The 19970-nt window shown below is 31.2% G+C and overlaps 1 protein-coding gene across 1 annotated transcript in view; it reads right to left on the minus strand.

The window, feature by feature from the left end:
- bi (T-box transcription factor bifid) overlaps nt 1-16481 on the minus strand; it is a 207420-nt gene extending 190939 nt beyond the window's left edge. Inside the window, exon 1 of the mRNA XM_075300775.1 lies at nt 14854-16481. Coding sequence (XP_075156890.1) covers nt 14854-15863 — 1010 coding nt within the window. The 5' untranslated portion in view covers nt 15864-16481. The remainder of the gene's footprint in view (nt 1-14853) is intronic.
- Between the last annotated feature and the right edge of the window lie 3489 nt (nt 16482-19970).

A 19970-nucleotide genomic window follows, 5' to 3' on the forward strand; every position in this document is an offset into this window, starting at 1 on the left:
CAAAAAAATTTTTCAAATATTCGAGCAGCCATCGAATTTTGATATCACAAATACTCATTGCTATGGACAAAAAGGAGCAACGAACGGTAAAATTGACCAAATTGGCATTTCTTTTATTTATGCTCGAAGGACCCAAAATTGTCAAAATCAGCTAAATATAGAAATTTTCCCAGGCAACTTAAAATAAGCGGTCTGTTTTCAAAAATGAGAAAAATATATATAATACGGTCTCATAAGCATAAATTACAAGGAAAGCAAAGTAATAGAAGAAGGTAGATACGCCATAATGGTTTCTGGAATATAGGATAAAAATTAGTCGAGAAAAAATTTAATTTGCAAAAGGCATGGATGTAGGTTAGGTTAGGTTAGGTAGCAGCCCGATGTATCAGGCCCATTTAGACTATTCAGTCCATTGTTATACCACATTGGTGAACTTCTCTCTTATCACTGAGTGCTGCCCGATTCCATGTTAAGCTCAATGACAAGGGACCTCCTTTTTATAACCGAGTCCGAACGGCCTTCCACATTGCAGTGAAACCATTTAGAGAAGCTTTGAAACCCTCAGAAATTTCACCAGCATTACCGCCGAAAAGCTTTTTGGTGTTCGGTCGATGCAGGAATCGAACCCACTACCTTGTGTATGCAAGGCGGGCATGCTAACCATTGCACCAAGGTGTCTCCCAAGGCATGGATGTAAGTCTGATATAAAATTTGTATTGTTAATATTTTCAAAGTATTTGTCCTAAATTTATCAAATTTGCAATATTTTTAATTATGCTCGAAGGACCATATTTTGAAAAATCATCCAAATATAGAATTTTTTCCAGGCAACTTAAAATAAGCGGTCTGCTTTCAAAAATGCGGTCTCATAAGCATAAATTGCATGGAAAACTGAAATAAATTCAGTTGAGTAATAGAAGAAGGTGGACATTCCATAATGATTTCTGGAATATAGGACAAAATTTAGGAATGTCATATTTCGAGAAAAAAATTTAATGTGCAAAAGGCATCGATATCGTGATTCCATAACTCCCATATACAATTTTTAATGTTAATATTTTCAAAGAATTTGTGCTAAATTTATCACATTTTCAATCATTTTAGTTATGCTCGAAGGACCATATATTGAAAAAATCATCAAAATATATATTTTTTTCCCAAGGAAACTTGAATTTGGCGGTCTGCTTTCAAAAATGCGAAATAATATATAAACTGCAAGGAAAACTGAAATAAATTCAGTTGAATAATAGAAGAAGGTAAATATCCATAATGGTTTCTGGAATATTGGACAAAAATTAGGAATGTCATATGGCGAGAAAAAATTTAATTTGCAAAAGGCATCGATGTCGTGATTCCATAACTCTAATATAAAATTTTTACTGTTAATATTTTCGAAGTATTTGTGCTAAATAGATCAAATTTACAATATTTTCAGTTATGCTCGAAGGACCATATATTAAAAAATGATCAAAATATAAAATTTTTCCCAGGAAACTTGATCGACTTTAAAAAGCGTGGAATAAGATAAAAAAAATATATGATAATATCTCATTAGCTTCTTGTAACTTAAGAGGAAAGCAGACATTAAATCAGTTAAGTAATCGAAGAAGGAATGGTAAAATAAAGAAAAATTCAAAAAAAATTGGCATCCCTGTTACAGCCCAGAATTAAAGTCTGATGAAATATTGAGGTTAAGACAACACAACAAACAAACAGTTTTGTATGGGCGACACTTTAAATGAGAATCTGGAAATGGGTTACATATATAGATGATACCACCTATCATCTCCTTCCTTAGCGGATATAAGCAAGCAAGTGTGTTTGTTAAAGGCTTTCCTTTCAAAATGAAACAGTGATAAAGAGTCATCACAATAACGCTAAAGACCAGCGAACTTGAAGAAGAAGAAGAAAAAGAGGATTTTTGAAGATGATTATGATGATGGTGATGAGCAGCAGTTATTAAAACACCAAATCACTTATACAAAAACTCTACTCCAGCACTCTACATTCTTTGGATCAGGGGACAGTGGGACTACAACAAACAAAATTAAGTTTATTGCCAAATCGTATTTTTCGTCTTTGTTGTCCATCTTCTCCTTTTCCTAAACAAGGGCTAGCATACGAATGCATTGGATGTGGAATAAGTAGCCTTATGAGTTGTCAGGGTATTGGTAGTGGTCACTGGCTGTTTGACTGGCCTTTCATTGTCTCTCATAACCAAACCACACTAGTCCCAAGCCGGTCGGCTCGACGTCAGTAGTAGAAGAACTGTTGGACAATCAAAAATCTTTGATATTTCACTGGCGCCACAAAGACGGCTTATATGTGGTTTTTTTTCACTCTGGTTGTTGTTGTATTTTTTTCGCTTGGTTTTCGGACGTTTTTTTGTCCTTCTTTGATTTTTATTCCTTGCAGTACCATCACCATTACTTCAACGATGAGTTTTTGGTTGCCGCCGTCGCCTTTATACTCATTGTGTTTTTTGATGATATTTCTGTGTTTTTGTTTTTTTTTATCGATATTAACAAAAATATGTTTAAAACTTAGTTAAATGAAATGAAAACAAGAGAAACATTTTTTTTGTTTGAAAGATGTGCATATTTTATAAGAAATTCAAGAATTCCAAGACAAGTCGACATAACCAAATACCAGGTAAATAAAACAAGAACGGGGGAAAATTGTACCACATTTCAAAAGTGGATGGTTTTAATTGCTGTTTTTTTTTTTTTTGTAAATAAGAAAAAAATAAATAAACTAACAAAGAATCTTGGCTTCCCAAGAAATAGCATTATTCTCTTACCAATGGCATTTAGTTTTTTCCAAAATGTTCTAGCGCAAAAAATGAAGAATCCAAACATATTTCAAAATATTTGTTAGAATATCAAGATCAAGGAATTTTTTGGTCCAAAAAATATTCTAAATCTTTAACCTAACAATTTATATTTAAACCTGATTAATTTTAGAAAATAAAAAAAAACGAATCATTAAACATAATTATTAGACATATTGAATTTTTAAATTTAAGATAAAAACGCTAAGACTTATTTTAAGGATTTGCATCTTTGGTTTAAAGTATTTTTAGCATTAAGAAAACTGTTTTTACTTTGAAGTACCTGGCATAATTTGGATTTTGAAATTGAAATTTTTTGTTCATAAATACCTTTATTAATATATCTCAAAAAGAAAATAAAAACTCGATGAATGAGATCTGTATCCAATTTTAATTTTAATGATCCTAGATTTAAAGCCAGGGGGATCCGTAAAAAATGTCTTTATTTTAATGAAGCCGCATCTTTGGCTCGGAATCAATACCAAACTCCTTAAGGGAAGGTCAAAATCTTTGGATCCAAGTTAACTTTTTTTTTGAGTGTACCAGCAAAACCAGAAATAAATAAACGATTCCTACGATCCCTCACGGTTGCAGCTCGAGCCAAAAATAATTTACCAAGCCCTTAAGAAAATTTACCAAAAAACTACTAAGTATAAAAATCTTATCTCGCAGTGTTTGATGAATTTGTTTTGTTATTAGTTTTGTCAAATTTTTATCTCTATATAAAATTTTGTCAAATTGTATTTCTTTAAAATTTGCTCAAAATTTTATTTCTATAGAAAAAAATTTGTCACAATTTTATTTCCCTAAAAATATTTGGCAAAATTGTATTTCTTTAGAAAGCTTTGACAAAATTGTATTTCTGTAGAAAATGTTGTAAAAATTTTATTTCTATTGAAAATGTTGTCCACATTTTATTTCCATAGAAAAAATTTTATTTCTACAGAAAATTTTGTCTAAATTTTGTTTCTATAAAAAATGTTGTCCAAATTTATTTCTATAGAGAATTTTGTCGAAATTGTATTTCTTTAGAAAATTTTGTCACAATTGTATTTCTGTAGAAAATGTTGTCCAAATTTTATTTCTATAAAATTTTGTCAAAATTTTATTTCTATAGAAAATTTTGTCAACATTTTATTTCTATAGAAAATTTTGTCAAAATTTTACTTCTATAGAAAATTTTGTCAAAATTTTATTCTATAGAAAATTGTTGTCAAAATTTTATTGCTATAAAAATTTGTGTCCAAATTTTATTTTTATAGAGAATTTTATTCACATATTGTTTCTATAAAAAATTGTGTCCAAATTTTATTTCTATAGAAAATTTTGTCAAAATTGTATTTCTATAGAAAATTTTGTCAACATTTTATTTCTATAGACAATTTTATCAAAATTTTATTTCTATAGAATATTTTGTCAAAATTCTATTTCTTTAGAAAATTTTGTTTAAATTTTATTTCTATAGATTAGATAGATAGATTTTATTTTGTTTCCACATTGTTTTACAATTCAAAATTTCTCAATATACAGTTGGGGTTAAATTATAACAAAATCTTTAGAATCTTAATGACAATAACTTTTAAGTTGTCTGTCAAATACCCTAGTTTGCTATTTTGCTGTTAAATAATCTAGTCTATATATTTGATTTATATTACACTATTAAAATTCCTCTCTGATTATATGTGTTCTATACGTCAGAGCACTACGCACATAGTTATTTATTTCTATAGAAAATTTTAACAAAATTGTATTTCTTTAGAAAATTTTGTCTAAATTTTATTTTTATAGAAAATTTTGTCCAAATTTTATTTCTTTAGAAAATGTTGTTCAAACTTTATTTCTATAGCAATTTTGTCAAAATTGTATTTCTTTAAAAAATTTTGTACAAATTTTATTTCTATAGAAAATTTTGTCCAAATTTTATTTCTATAAAAAAAAATGGCCAAATTTATTTCTATAGAGAATTTTGTCAAAATTGTATTTCTTTAGCAAATTTTGTCAAAATTGTATTTCTGTAGAAGATTTTGTCAATATTTTGTTCCTATAGAAAATTTTGTCCACATTTTATTTCTAGAGAAAATTTTGTCATTATTTTATTTCTATAGAACATTTCGTCGTAATTTTATTTCTATAGAAAATTTAATTAAAATTTTATTTCTATAGAAAATTTTATCAAAATTTTATTTCTATAGAAAATTTTGTCAAAATTTTATTTCTACAGAAAATTTAGTCAAAATTTTATTTCTATAGAAAAATTTGTCAAAATTTTATTTCTATAGAAAATTTTGTCAAAATTTTATTTCTATAGAAAATTTTGTCAAAATTTTATTTATATAGAAAATATTTTGAAAACTTTATTTCTATAGAAAATTTTGTCAAAATTTTATTTCTATAGAAAATTTAGTCAGAATTTTATTTCTATAGAAAAATTTGTCAAAATTTTATTTCTATAGAAAATGTTGTCAAAATTTTATTTCTATAGAAAATTTTGTCAAAATTTTATTTATATAGAAAATATTTTGAAAACTTTATTTCTATAGAAAATTTTGTCAAAATTTTATTTCTATAGAAAATTTTGTCAAAATTTTATTTCTATAGAAAATTTTGTCAAAATTTTATTTCTATAGAAAATTTTGTCAAAATTTTATTTCTATAGAAAATTTTGTCAAAATTTTATTTCCATAGAAAATTTTGTCCAAATTTTATTTCTTTAGAAAATGTTGTCAACATTTTATTTCTACAGCAAATTTTGTCCAGATTTTATTTCTATAAAACAATTTTTCCAAATTTATTTCAATAGAAAGTTTGGTCAAAATAGTAATTCTATAGAAAATTTTGTCCAAATTGTATTTCTCTAGAAAATTATGCCCTAATTTTATTTCTATAGAATATTTTGTCAAAATTGTATTTCTATAGAAAATGTTGTCAAAACTTTTTTTCTATACAAAATTTTATTTCTATAAAAAATTTTGTCCAAATTTATTTCTATGTTTTTTTTTGTATAGAAAATTTTGTCAAAATTGTATTTCTATAGAAAATTTTGTCAAAATTGTATTTCTATAGAAAATTTTGTCAAAATTGTATTTCTATAGAAAATTTTGTCAAAATTTTATTTCTATAGAAAATTTTGTCAAAATTGTATTTCTTTCGAAAATTATGCCCAAATTTTGTTTCTATAGAAAATTTTGTCAAAATTTTATATCTATAGAAAATTTTGTCAAAATTTTATTTCTATAGAAAATTTTGTCAAAACTTTATTTCTATAGAAAAATTTGTCAAAATTTTATTTCTATAGAAAATTGTGTCAAAATTTTATTTCTATAGAAAATTTTGTCAAAATTTTAATTCTATAGAAAATTTTGTCAAAATTTTATTTCTATAGAAAATTTTGTCAAAATTTTATTTCTATAGAAAATTTTGTCAAAATTTTATTTCTATAGAAAAATTTGTGAAACCTTGGTTAATAAGAATATTTTGCAAAATCTATCAAAACATAAAGAATTCTACCAATCTATCAAACAGTAAACAATTTACCAATTGTGTTAGAATTCTACCAATTGTGGCAATTGTGTTCCTACTACGAAATCAGCCCAATTGGCTGTTTTGACTTTGAGTCGGTTAATAATTTTCATATAAGAAAATTTTTAATTTATTTACATCTTTATTTACAAATCAATATTAATTTTTTAAGAAAATATTTTTACTATTTGTTTTATGTATAAATTAAAAACTGATTTTAAAAAAATATATTTTTTTTGATTAAATATTTTAACTCTTTTTAAAATAAACTTTTAATCTGGCTTCAAGCCTATTTGTATTATTTTTGATTTTTAAAATTAAACAAATCCCTTTGTAACGCGTATTTAAATAAAATTTTAATCTGCTTTCAAGTCAACGAAATGACTCATTCTACCAAAACAAAAAAAAACCGCCAAGCATTATATTTTCTCTTGACATTTGCCATGAAAACAACACGTTATCTATATTTGCGAAAAATATAATAATCAAAATTATTATTTGATATTTCTCCATGTGATTTTATAAATTAAAATCTTATCTCATACTGAAAATTTGGACTATTTTGTTTTTCAATCAAAAAAAGAAAAAAAAACTCAAACAAAATTAAAAAAAAAATCCAAAGCAATTTGAACCATAGAGGAAATAATCAAATAAATAATATTAATGAAAACTAAATATTAAATATAAAACAAATTTATGATGTTTTTGGTTTTGAAAGCTGTCAACAAAAGTGAAGTGCGTCATGATGGAAGCGTGAAGCAAAACATTTAACTCTCGCCAAATGATAAATTTAATGAAAAGAAAATTTCATAACGTTGCTTTTTTTTTTTTTTTGATATGACAACAATGACATTAAATATTAGTGGATTTGTTTTCTTTTTTTTTTTTTTTTAGGCAAAAGTAAACATTAGTCAAAGTTTTTGATATTACAGGGAATTTGGCGATTAAATCTAAGTTTTTTTTTTTTCAGTTGGTTTGGAATGTGAGATATTTGTTTAAATATTTTTTTCTTTATATACAGAATATCATACAACCAATGGATAATATTATATTAAAAGGGAAAATCATTAAAACAAAATGTTATTTAAATTGAGCCTGCAAAAACTTTTTTTAATTTTAAATTTCTTCTAATATTGTTGGCACTATTTTTACAATATTTACAAGTTTTTATATGTTAACTTATTATGAGATTTTGATGAAAGGATTGTACCATATATTTTTAATTTACTTTTGGGCAAGTTTCAATTTTTATACCGATACATATCGATTTAACAAAAAAAAAAACATAGGGGAAAATCTTTAAAAAAAATTTCCATATATATATGACAAGCTAATTTTCATAGAAAAATAAAACTCAAATGTTTCAGTATTTAAAAGAAAATCTCTTAAAACAACCAACATTTTTAAATATAATTTAAATATAATTAAATTTTAAATATAATTAAATTTTAAAGTAGAAGAAAAATAGAAACGCATAGTTGGGCCCAAAGTGGAAAAGATCCTTCAAATTTTTGCATAAACATTTAGCAAAAACAAGCATTTCGTAATTATAATGAATTTTTTTCCTTATTTCAGTAGATTTTCTTTATTGAGCCCAAAAAATAAAGAAAATCTACTGAAATAAGGAAAAAAATCATTATAATTACGAAATGCTTGTTTTGGCTAAATGTTTATGCAAAAATTTGAAGGATCTTTTCCACTTTGGGCGTTTCTATTCTTCTTCTATTTACTATCCGAAGTTCTAGGCAAACATATTTCTCTTTCCTAAATGCAAATAAAATGCAGTTTCGGGCCAAAACATGGTGAATGTAAAGTTTCTCTACACTCAAAAAAAAAACCCTATATGGCACTAAAGCCAATTTACTTCTATTTTAGTTCATGAAATTATTATGTTTTGAAAACAAAACTCCTTAACTTTAATAATGCTTTTGCGTACGTTAGTTAAATGAACTAAAAAGGGGGGAAAACTGATACACAAGTGAAGAATTTCTTAAAATTTGTAAATTATACCAATAAAGCGTCCATCTTGAACTTCGTATGGTACTAAAGGCATTTTTGCAATTTTGAATTATTTTTTGTTTCTTCAAACAAGTACAAAAAATAATTATGTATAATAACTTTTCCGCGTGACATTTGCGTTTGTAATACAGTTTAGTTAAAATGTTGGTATTGGTAAAAACACCAACATTTTCCTGATCAATTTTAGACAAACGGATATCCCTTCATTAAGTATTTTTTACGAATTTACAAAAGTCATGCCAAAATTGACTCTAATCATTTTTATTTGGTTTTACACTAAATTTTTAGCAACAACTCGTTGACGTGAACGATTTATATTTGCGTTTAGGTTAGGTTAGGTGGCAGCCCGAAGTATCAGGCTCACTTAAACTATACAGTCCATTGTGATACCACATTGGTGAACTTCTCTCTTATCACTGAGTGCTGCCCGATTCGATGTTAAGCTCACTGACAAGGAACCTCCTTTTTATAGCCGAGTCCGAACGGCGTTCCACATTGCAGTGAAACCACTTAGAGAAGCTTTGAAACCTTCAGAAATGTCACCAGCATTACGGAGGTGGGATAATCCACCGCTGAAAAACTTTTTGGTGTTCGGTCGAAGCAGGAATCGAACCCACGACCTTGTGTATGCAAGGCGGGCATGCTAACCATTCCACCACGGTGGCTCCTTTAACAGAAATAATTTGCCAACATAAATCAATACGGAGCGCTCATGCAAAAATAAATGTTTTCTTCGAATATAAAATATTTAAAGACGATTTCCATAACACTGAAAATTTCTATTGTTGAAGAACAAATTTCCTTCAGTTATATAGAATTTTTTTTTTAGTATAGATACTCATTTTCAAAGCGAATCTTCTTACTACAAGGATCAAATGGCATCATTGCAAAGATTATCGAAAAAAAACTTTATATCATACACACAAAAAAATTTTTTTCTGATTCAATCACGAAATTAATTGATCCAATTAATTTTTTAATTGAAATGTCTTCAATCACAGAAATGATAGTATCAATTAAAAAAATAATTGACAGTCAATTAAAAAATTAATTGATCCAATTAAAAAATTAATTGATACTATTAATTTGTCTGATTGATTTTTATTTCAATTAAAAAATTTGTTGATTCAATTAAATTTTTAATTGAATATTTTTTAAAACTCAATTAAGATTTTAATTGGAAAAATTTTCGTGAATTTTTTTTTCTGTGTAGAAATGCGTCTTCTATGTCAAGAACCCAGCAAAAACAATTTGGAATCACTTCTAAAGGCACAACTTTAAGAGCACTTCCAAAAATGTCCTTCCAGAGATGTTCTTTATTTTAACTACTCAAGAAGTTCTTTTAATTCAATTTTCTATAACTCGCTTTTTTTCATACTTCTAAAGGGCAATTTTAACATTTTTTGTTTCAAATATGATAAAAACAGAGTAAGGATTAAAAAAATTTTATAAATTATTTAAATTTTGTCGAAAAAATTTCTAAATTCAATCTAGGAAAATTGCGAAATTTAGAAAATATTTGAGGTCAAGGGTTTTAGACAAGCGTTAGATTGCATTAAAAATAATAAAAAATATAATAATGAATTATTTGTCAAAATACCACAAAATTTTATAATTCACATCCAAAACACTGAATTCGGATCACACCTAAAGAAGTGATGTAAATTCAGTGCAACGGCTGTTGAAATGGAGGACTTCCGTCCTATGACAAGTCCATGTTAAAATCATCGCTTCTGCGTCAATTTTGCACCACTTCCGGATCCAAAAATAACATTTTCATTACTTTTTTTGGCGACGCTTTTTTTGCTGGGAAGTCTTTGCACTGACACTCAAAACAAGTGAACCCCATATGGCACTAAAGCCAATTTAATTCTATTTTAGTTCATGCTATTATTATGTCTTTCCTTGACATTAACAACGTTACCAAGCAAAAAAAGCGTCGCCAAAAATGTAATGAAAATGTTCTTTTTGGATCCGGAAGTGGTGCATAATTGACGCAGAAGCGATGAATTTAACATGGGCTTGTCATAGGATGGAAGTCCTCCATTTCAACAGCCGTTGCACTGAATTTGCATCACTTCTTTAGGTGTGATCCGAATTCACTGTTTTTGATGTAAATTACAAAATTCTGTGATATTTTGTTAAATAAATAATTTTTATAATTTTTTATAATTTTTAATGGATCCTAACGCTTGTATGAAACGTTTGACCACAAATATTTTCAAAAATTCACAATTTTTCAGATTGGATTTAGATTTTTTTTTAACAAAATTTAAATGGTTTGTACCATTTTATGAATTCTTACTCTGTTTTTAACCTATTTAAAACAAAAAAAGTTAAAATTGCCCATTAAAAATATGAAAAAAGCATGTTATACAAAATTGAATGAAAAGAACTTCCTGGGCAGTTAAAATAAAGAACATCATTGGGAGTGCATCCTCTGGAAGTGCTTTTAAAGTTGTGCCTTCGGAAGAACTTCCAAATTTTTTTGCTGGGTAGTTAAATGAACTAAAAAAAAGGAAAAAGAATATACACAAATAAAGCATAAAGATTTACAAATTTCGTGTCTAGTAAAATGTTTTTTGGTTATGAGCAAAATATCACAGTCCTAGATCTTGGACAGGGACTCTAAACTTGAGCTCCTGATATATCAAAAATTCATCCTCAGTTTCTGAAAACAAAACTATTGTTCGACTACAATCCACACTACATTTCTGAGAAATTATGCCTTTATAAAAGTCCTCTTTAAGTGGAAAGAAAAAAATAATTTTATCCGGAACGAAATTTTAGACAATCGTAATTTTTCATTGTAATATTTATTTTCTTACCGAAAATAAATAAAATTCGAACTCGAACTACAAATTGGAATTTTTGTAAGCAATCTAATGAAGGTTTCCAAAATTTTTTATTAGCTTCCCAGCAAAAAAAAAAATTTTTTGGAAGTTCTTCCAACGGCACAACTTTAAAAGCACTTCCAGAAGATGAACTCCCAATGATGTTCTTCATTTTAGCTACCCAGGAAGTTATTTTAATTCAATTTTTTATAACTTGGTTTTTTCATACTTTCAATGGGTAATTTTAACTTTTTTTTTGTTTCAAGTAGGTTAAAAACAGTGAAAGAATTCATAAAATGGTACAAATCATTTAAATTTTGTCGAAAAAAATTCTAAATCCAATCTGAAAAAATTTTGCATTTTTGAAAATATTTGAGGTCAAACGTTTCCGACAAGCGTTAGAATCCATTAACAATTATAAAAATTATTTATTTGCCAAAATCATAGAATTTTTTAATTTACATCCAAAACATTGAATTCGGATCACACCTAAAAAAGTGATGAAAATTCAGTGCAATGGCTGTTGAAATGGAGGACTTCCGTTCTATGACAAGCCCATGTTAAATTCATCGCTTCTGCGTCAATTTTGCACCACTTCCGGATCGAAAAAGAACATTTTCATTACTTTTTTGGCGACGCGTTGTTTGCTGGGTTTTTAATGAATTTTTTTTTTTCTTTGTTATCGCTGAGAATCAACTTCAAATTCAATCAAATCAGGGGAGGAATGCGAAATTAAAAGCCCCTGTATGGCCTTGAACCCATTCCCTGGCTCAGACAAAACTTAAAAAAAATTTCCAAGAGCGATTAAATGTCACTGAAATACACAGTGAAAAAAAATATTGGTGAACTCGAAGATTTCTTGGCCTTAAAATACGAACTCGAACCGCAAATTGGATTTTTTTCTATTTTTTTTTTTTTAATTTTTTTGAACCCACACCCTGCTCAGACATAACTTAAAAAAAAAAGTTTTCCAAGAGCGATTAAATGTCACTGAAGTACACACTGAAAAAAATTTTTGGTGAACCCGAAGATTTCTTGGCCTTAAAATACGAACTCGAACTGTAAATTGGAATTTTTTGTAAGCAATTTAATGGTGGTTTCCAATATTTTTTATCAACTTTTTAATGAAAAATGTTTTTGCGTCAAAAGAACTATACGCAGTTATAAAGGAAGTAGTTCGCTTATCGCTGAGAATCAACTTGAAATCCAAGCTGAAAAAAGCATGTCCGGTTCCAAAGATTTTGTATTTACTTTAAAAAAGTTTGGTATTGATTCCGAGCCAAAGATGCGGAGAATACAAGTATGGATACTTTTAAGACACAATTCTCTTTTAAATTTGGGTTTTGTGTACTTGCTTCTAGGAAGCGAATTTGAATTCTTCGCTTTTTCAGCTTTTTTTCTTCGTATGCTATCAAAGTCCTTAAAAAACGAGTTAACGACAACCTTATTTTCCAAATTAAGACTCGACTTCCAGTAGAAATTATGCTATGTTTCAAGTAGAAAACGTCTTTAAATTAAAGTGTTGCAACACATGCCCTAGGTTAGGTTAGGTTAGGTGACAGCCCGATGTATCAGGCTCACTTAGACTATTCAGTCCATTGTAATACCACATTGGTGAACTTTTCTCTTATCACTGAGTGCTGCCCGATTCCATGTTAAGCTCAATGACAAGGGACCTCCTTTTTATAGCCGAGTCCGAGCGACGTTACACATTGCAGTGAAACCACTTAGAGAAGCTTTAAAACCCTCAGAAATGTCACCAGCATTACTGAGGTGGGATAATCCACCGTCCTATATTTGAACGATTTTTTGCTTTGTAGTCAAGATGCAAAAAGACAACATATATAAAGACAATTTCATTAAATTTAAGGAATTTTTCTGAATTATTAAAGTTGACCCTAGCCCAAACATTTTTTTTTCAAGTTATACGCATTTTTAAGTCAAATCACTTAATTCTAAATACAATATGACTTCATTGAAAAGTTTATCTATTTTTGGACAAGGATAAAACTTTATATTAGAGAAATGCGTCTTCTATGCTAAGTAAAATTTGCATTCGTATTTTAAAGACATGAAATCTTTGACCTCAAGGCAATATTTTTTTCAGTGCAGCCTTTAGTGATCAGGAGAGGAATATAAAATTAAACGTCTGATATATAGGCTAAAGTACACCTATTGGCTCAGACAAAACTCTAAAAAAAAATTCCAAGGGCGATTAAATACCTCAGAAATACACAGCGAAAAAATTTTGGGTTGAACCCGAAGATTTCTTGACCTTAAAATACAAATGTTAGTTTGGCTTAGCATAGAAGATATATTTCTCTGATGTAAAGCTGTTTTTTTTTTTTTTTCTTATTCAAAAGTCATTTTTCCTAATAGGCCGGTACTAGGTTCGGTTTCGCGTTTACTCTCTTCAAATAGTTCGATTCAAAGCAAATTATTTAACTCAATCTGTGCTCACTATCTTCTTCATTTACATTTCGTAAAAATTTAACATAAATATGTAGATTTTCATTTATAAGTATAATTATTTTTGAAAAAGTAATAATGTGATTTTCAACTCGAAAATCGAACATAGTACCAAAATACGATTAAATGCAAATTCGTTTCCCAATATTAAGTATGAAAAAATGAAATTTATTTAAAAAAAAATTTACTTTTAAATGTATCCGTAGTGCAGTTCTCCACTTATTTGGCTCTGAATCGATACTAAACTCATTAGAGTAAAGACAAAATCAAAACTGGGCAAGATTTTCAACCTTCTGAAACTCCTCCACAAATGGTTTCGAACATTATGTTTCATTAATTTTAGACTAGAAGGTCCTGTATTAATTAAATTCAAATTAAATAAAGCTCTACTCATAGATTCGAAAAAATTTCGCCCTTGGTATTCACAAAGTTTTGGCGGAAGTACCGCATTAATAACACAACTCTACAGTAATCAATTACAGAGCCACTGTACATAGTCTGGGATAGGACCCAGCATGTCATGACTTCGATTAGTTAGTAGGCAAAAAAACATAAAATATTTATTTTCCTTTATTAAAAAAAAAAACTCCACGTATACTGGTGACATTTCTGATCTTGTCATTAAGATGATATCGTGAATCGTGCTGCCCTCAATTATATGTGAGATAAATTGTTGTAATCTCACTTATATCCCACGGATATATATGAGATTACAACAATAACAAGGCAATAATCTGACGGGCAGCTACCATCCATAGTCTGTGATTGAGTCCAGGATATGTTGCTGATGTGTCAAGGATTCACATCCAAAAAATACTTATAAATACGACGATAGTTTAATTATCGTCAGTACGGCAACACTATTGACTAAATTCGTTTATTTATTTCTCAATATCACTCCTTTAAAATTTTATATTCTTCTTTAGGTAAATTAATTTTTCCCTCACAGCATTTTCATCATAGGACTCGTCTAACACTTCACACTCCAAAACTCTAGCTTTTATCCATTAAAACCAAACATATGGCAACACTGTTTTAAAATCATTAATTATCACTAAACTTTCATAACGGTTTCCATGGGGCTTTTGTTTTTTCTCTTAACCAAAACTTTCCCTTTTTGCCGTCGGTAAATCTCAAATTTCTAAATATTTTTTTTATTTTGATTTTCTTGCATTTACTTACCTCCCACTTTTTGTTATGACCATTTCTGTGCCCAATTTATGGAATTTCTCCCATAGCTCTTTACCCTCCAACGTTACTTTGGGATCATCGACAACACCATCCTCCTCGGGCTGTAATGCTCTTAGGGGACGCATGGCCGGATGTAATTGATGGGCTACCGCTGAGGCTAAAACTACGTCTTCCGCTGTGGTATAGGCCGTCCCCAAAGGATGATGATGATGATGCGGATGGTGTGGTGGAAATCTTAAGGGTCCTGGATACAGACCCGGATGGGGACCGGCCGGACTACCAGCTAGAGCAGCCAGTGCAGCTGCTGGAAAATACGGAGGCTGTTGAGGCAGATGAGCTCCTAAATGACCAGGTACTGGAGAGTGATGAGGATGTGACGATGGTGGAGGCGCTTGAGCTTGAGGAGATGAATGTGGCGGTAGAGCGTGTGAGGCGGCGGCGGCTGCCGCAGCTGCTGCAGCAGCAGCCGAATGTGAAGCCGTTAACAAAGCCGACGGCAAATTGTTATTGCTACGTGGTCGATTTGTTGTGGCCTCGCTACTGTTTGTGCTATCGTTGGAGGAGAGTAGGGCAGGATTACGGCTGGTACAAGATTCGTTGTTGTTATTGTTGTTGTTATTATTGGTGGTGGCCTCTGGTCCGGGTGATAGTTGAGGGGGCTGTTGGCCTCCTACCGGCGAAGATTGACCACCTCCAATGCCAATCAATTGCTGGTGTGTGGACTGCTGTTGATTCGAGATGATGGATCCCTGTGACAGATGATGGTGGCGATGTGTTGGTGGCGAAATGGCGACGGGCAACGCAGTGGCACTGGCGTTTGTGCCGCTGGAATCAACAGCGGCCTGCGTTGTCGCTTGATTTCCCGCCGTCAACAGCGAGGAAACGCTGAAGTCAGTGGGTCGAGACAATTGCAGAAATGGGTGATATGCCATACCATTTGCGAACCTGGCGAATGGATCTTCAGCTGACTGATGAAGTAACTCCTGGACGTCGTATCTCATTACATTACATTCGTAAGCCAAGAACTAGGATGAAAAACACTAACACACAATGACACACGTCCTGCCGAGACGATGTCCTTAGGATAATTTTTGGATTTTAGAAAACACAAAATTGAAAATTTCAATTTTTTGTTTTTGTTTTGGGTTGGTTTTCTTTTTTTTAATAATTGCACAAAGATTTCTTTAAATTTAGCTACACTTGGTTGTTTTTATTGCTTAATTTTAATTTCTTTCAGGGATTTTTTTTTATAATTTTCTCCTTTTTTGTTGTTGTTTGTTTTCTTAAAATAAATCACAATTCTTTTTTTGTTTTCTTCTAAAGCATTAGGCTTTCGTTTCTCTTTTTCCTTTGATGTGGTGTTTTTTGTGGGTATTTTGTTGTTTTCACTTAATTTTGTTTTTGTTATTGCGGATTTGTTGATTACGGTGACGATGGCCTTTTTAGTCAAATTTTAAAAATGAGCTTTTTCCCTTTAGGGGGAATTTTTTTTTGTCAGCAAACAAAACCGTGGCTAGAACCTCAAAGCAAAAGGCTAGAAATTAACAACACGAAATTCCGTTTAAATCAAAAAATAACAACAAATACACGTCGTCGTAATATCTACACCACCGATACGAGCTTAACGCCGGTCGCTTGCAAACTGGAAATACACACACAACACAAAGATGTGCAACCCCCAGAGGTGCGACGTATGACACACACACTCAAGCATACCTCGTCGCTTTCATATAACAAAGAGAAAGAGAATAAAATCACACCAACACATGTTCACATGTTCCATACAAAAAACAATACACCACACTCAAATTTTAAAAGGAAGAGAGCAAAGAGCAAGAGAGAGTGTAGACTGAGTATAACCGGTTTCAAAGGTTTCCAATTGGAAATACTCAAATTGTTTAGGTATTGGTGAGAGAACGAGAGAGAGTGAGGGAGAGAGTATCTCACAAAAAATCATCCCAGAGAGTTACGTGGTGACACAAAACACCAGACATTAGTCCTCAATAAGGACAATGACAACGATGACACCACCAAAAAGTTAAGCACTAATAACAAGGGATTTGAACTAGAGCTACTGGTTTGTTTAAATGGGTGGGTGGTGAATAGCCCCCCACCCCAACCATTTTCAACAAATTCAACAATTCTAAGAGGTATCCACCACACACACTTTGATTTTTAGTTATACCCATGACTTGGGTGTGAAAAAGAGATAGACTTACAGCACCATATATTCAGGTGACAATAACTGAAAATATTATTACCAATACAAATATACAAACACACATACACACACACCAATTCAAATAAAGAGAGGTAAACACCACATTTTTGCAATACCAATAAGATACCCTTGGCTCCTCTAAGACATTTTCCTCACAGAACAGCATTCCAAAGGGACCATAACCACTTTGTTTTTGCGTTTGCTGAGCCAAGTGACAACTTCTCACACTTGGCTTGACAAGAAACATATCAACTCGAAATGGCCAAAGCCAAGTGTGAACGAGACGGCTTTATTTATTTGTTCAAAATGATGGCTACTGTGTTTAGTAGTGGTGATGGGGGGTACTCTACCAATATTTTCTAATACTAAAAACCTAAATCTTGTCTTATTTTGGGAGACACACTCACTACGAGCCAGCAAGCAGAGAACCATTAGCAAAAACAAGTGTTAGGATCCCGGTAAGCGAAATAGGCTATCATTTAGGGATAAGGCGGATTATCAAAGCAGCAAAACTTTTAAGAATTGATTCTGCTGCCGCTAGTCTTCTATGTTATGGTTGGAGGGGGGTTCTCCAGCTAACCATGATTTTATAGCCGTATATCCCAAGAGATGACAAAAATTAAAAAGTCAATTTTTCGGTACTCTTTCGTCTTGTGAGGACAACAACGATGACGACGACAACGACGTCGACAAAGTTAGCGTTGGTTGACAACGTTTACGACATCTCACCTAAGAGACTGAGACTTGCAAGTGCGAATGAATAGGCGACAATTGTGTGTGCCAACGAATGGCAGTGCCAGAGAGTATAGAGCAATGGAGAATATACGACTTATGTGACAATTCCATAAGAGGGAAAGAACAAGACGTAACTTCTAATAACGTAAATATCCACAGAAAGAAAGAAACTTGTAATCCACACACACACACACACAGAAGCACATACATTCTGCCATAGTCATATAGACACCCACTCGTATAGAGTAAAATAAAGACAAACCCTCCGAGTTACTCACACTTGTGAACACTTAAGCTCTAAAATAAAAGTCCGAGACACAACAACGTCAACGACGACGACGACAATGATGATCATAATGATGATGATGATGACGATGCCGACGACATCAACACCAACCCGGACACTTTTGGTGAGTAGACAAATCCTAATCGGTGAGAAAGATTGTGTGACATGTTTTACCGCAAATACACAAAAATTTTCTGCACTCAAGCATAAATACAGAGACACCAAACGACACTCTCCGCACACTCACACACACATGCACACAAGTCAATACAATTTTCCCCAAACTCAAATGGTAGGCTGGCTGCGTGCCTGAGACGACATTAACTCCCCAAACAAAAACCATACTAACAACACACACACACACATACACCTACATATCCATTGAAATGGTCGTTACTCAAAAGTTGACACGATGAGTTGCTCTTTACCACTAAACAAAAAGCCATTGGAGTGAAAGGGACAAATGCGACAACACCACCATAATAACACCAACCAAATAAAAAGACACACAACTCTCCTCCACCATTATGAGACACATACACAACAGCTACAATAACACCAACAACATAAATGCCTTTGAAACTACACTCTCTAGGCAAAAACATCCGCATACACACACACACGCTCATATATTATCACACACTTGGCCAATCGACCAGGCAAGCCAACATGGAAAGACAGCAAGGCAAGAAAATATAAAAAGTAAACAATACCAACTAAAAACAGCGTCAAAAAAGCAACAACACCAACAAAGAAACGAAGATGTGAGCACAACAGTCAGGGCACACTCAAAATGGTGTGATGATTTAGATTCTTTGACCAACCAAAGGCGCGGGAACACAACGCCGCGCCATTTAACACATTCACACAAACACCCGCTGAGCATAATAATAAGAGGAAAAATAAAAAGAAGAAGAAAAACTACAAACACTCATACAAAAGGGATCATCATCATCTACAAATCCATATATAAATATGTAACTTTCCAGAATGAAGTGAGCGAAAGAGAGCATTTTTGTTTAGCACAAATATGTTTGTAGGGGTCCTCTAAGGCCAAACTGGTTATTTAGTAAAACATTGAAATCGTCATTATCATCATCATCATCGTTATTATCTTCATCATTCGCCGTAGTCTATGTTTCTGCTGTTGTTGTTTTTTTTTTTGTTATCGTCGTGGTCTATTCACCAGACACCACAGTCAAAGTGTAGGGCAAGCACTGCAAAAAGGCAATTAATGCCAATGCCTAGTGTCAATTTACGCGCGGCATTTTACACAACAAAACTAACCAACAAACCGTGAGTCGTGTGTGAGCACAAACATCACACAAAGCCCCGCATACACACACACCCAATCTCACTCTAACTCTTCTTCTCTTTCCGCTCGCAGACTTTTTAAACAGCTGTAGGAAATATTCATTCACACATTGTGTCGAATCGAATTGAATGATGATGACGGTGGTGTTGGTATTATTGCTATTGGTAGGGGCCCCCACCTATGGTATAATCACTGCAAAATAACATAATAAGCGTAACAGCAACAACAACATCAACTAAAATTCTATAGCAAAAACAAAATATACTACTAACGAAGCTACTATATACGTACATTTGAGAACTACCGAAAAGGGGAATGTTAATCACGACGATTAATGAAGAACACAAGTGCAATGTACTCACCACCACAGCATACCGTAAAATGAACAGCAATGGCATACGTTAACCATCACTAGACACTCAAACAAACACTCCCAAAAAACTTATTTTTATACAGCGCAACAAAGTATGAAAAACATGTAGTTTGTGTGATTAGATTTTGTTTTTCTTTTTTTCAAATTCATTGAAGATTATTAATTTTGGCTTTGGTTA

Source organism: Haematobia irritans, chromosome 3, assembly GCF_050003625.1.
Source record: "Haematobia irritans isolate KBUSLIRL chromosome 3, ASM5000362v1, whole genome shotgun sequence".
Lineage (NCBI taxonomy): Eukaryota > Metazoa > Arthropoda > Insecta > Diptera > Muscidae > Haematobia > Haematobia irritans.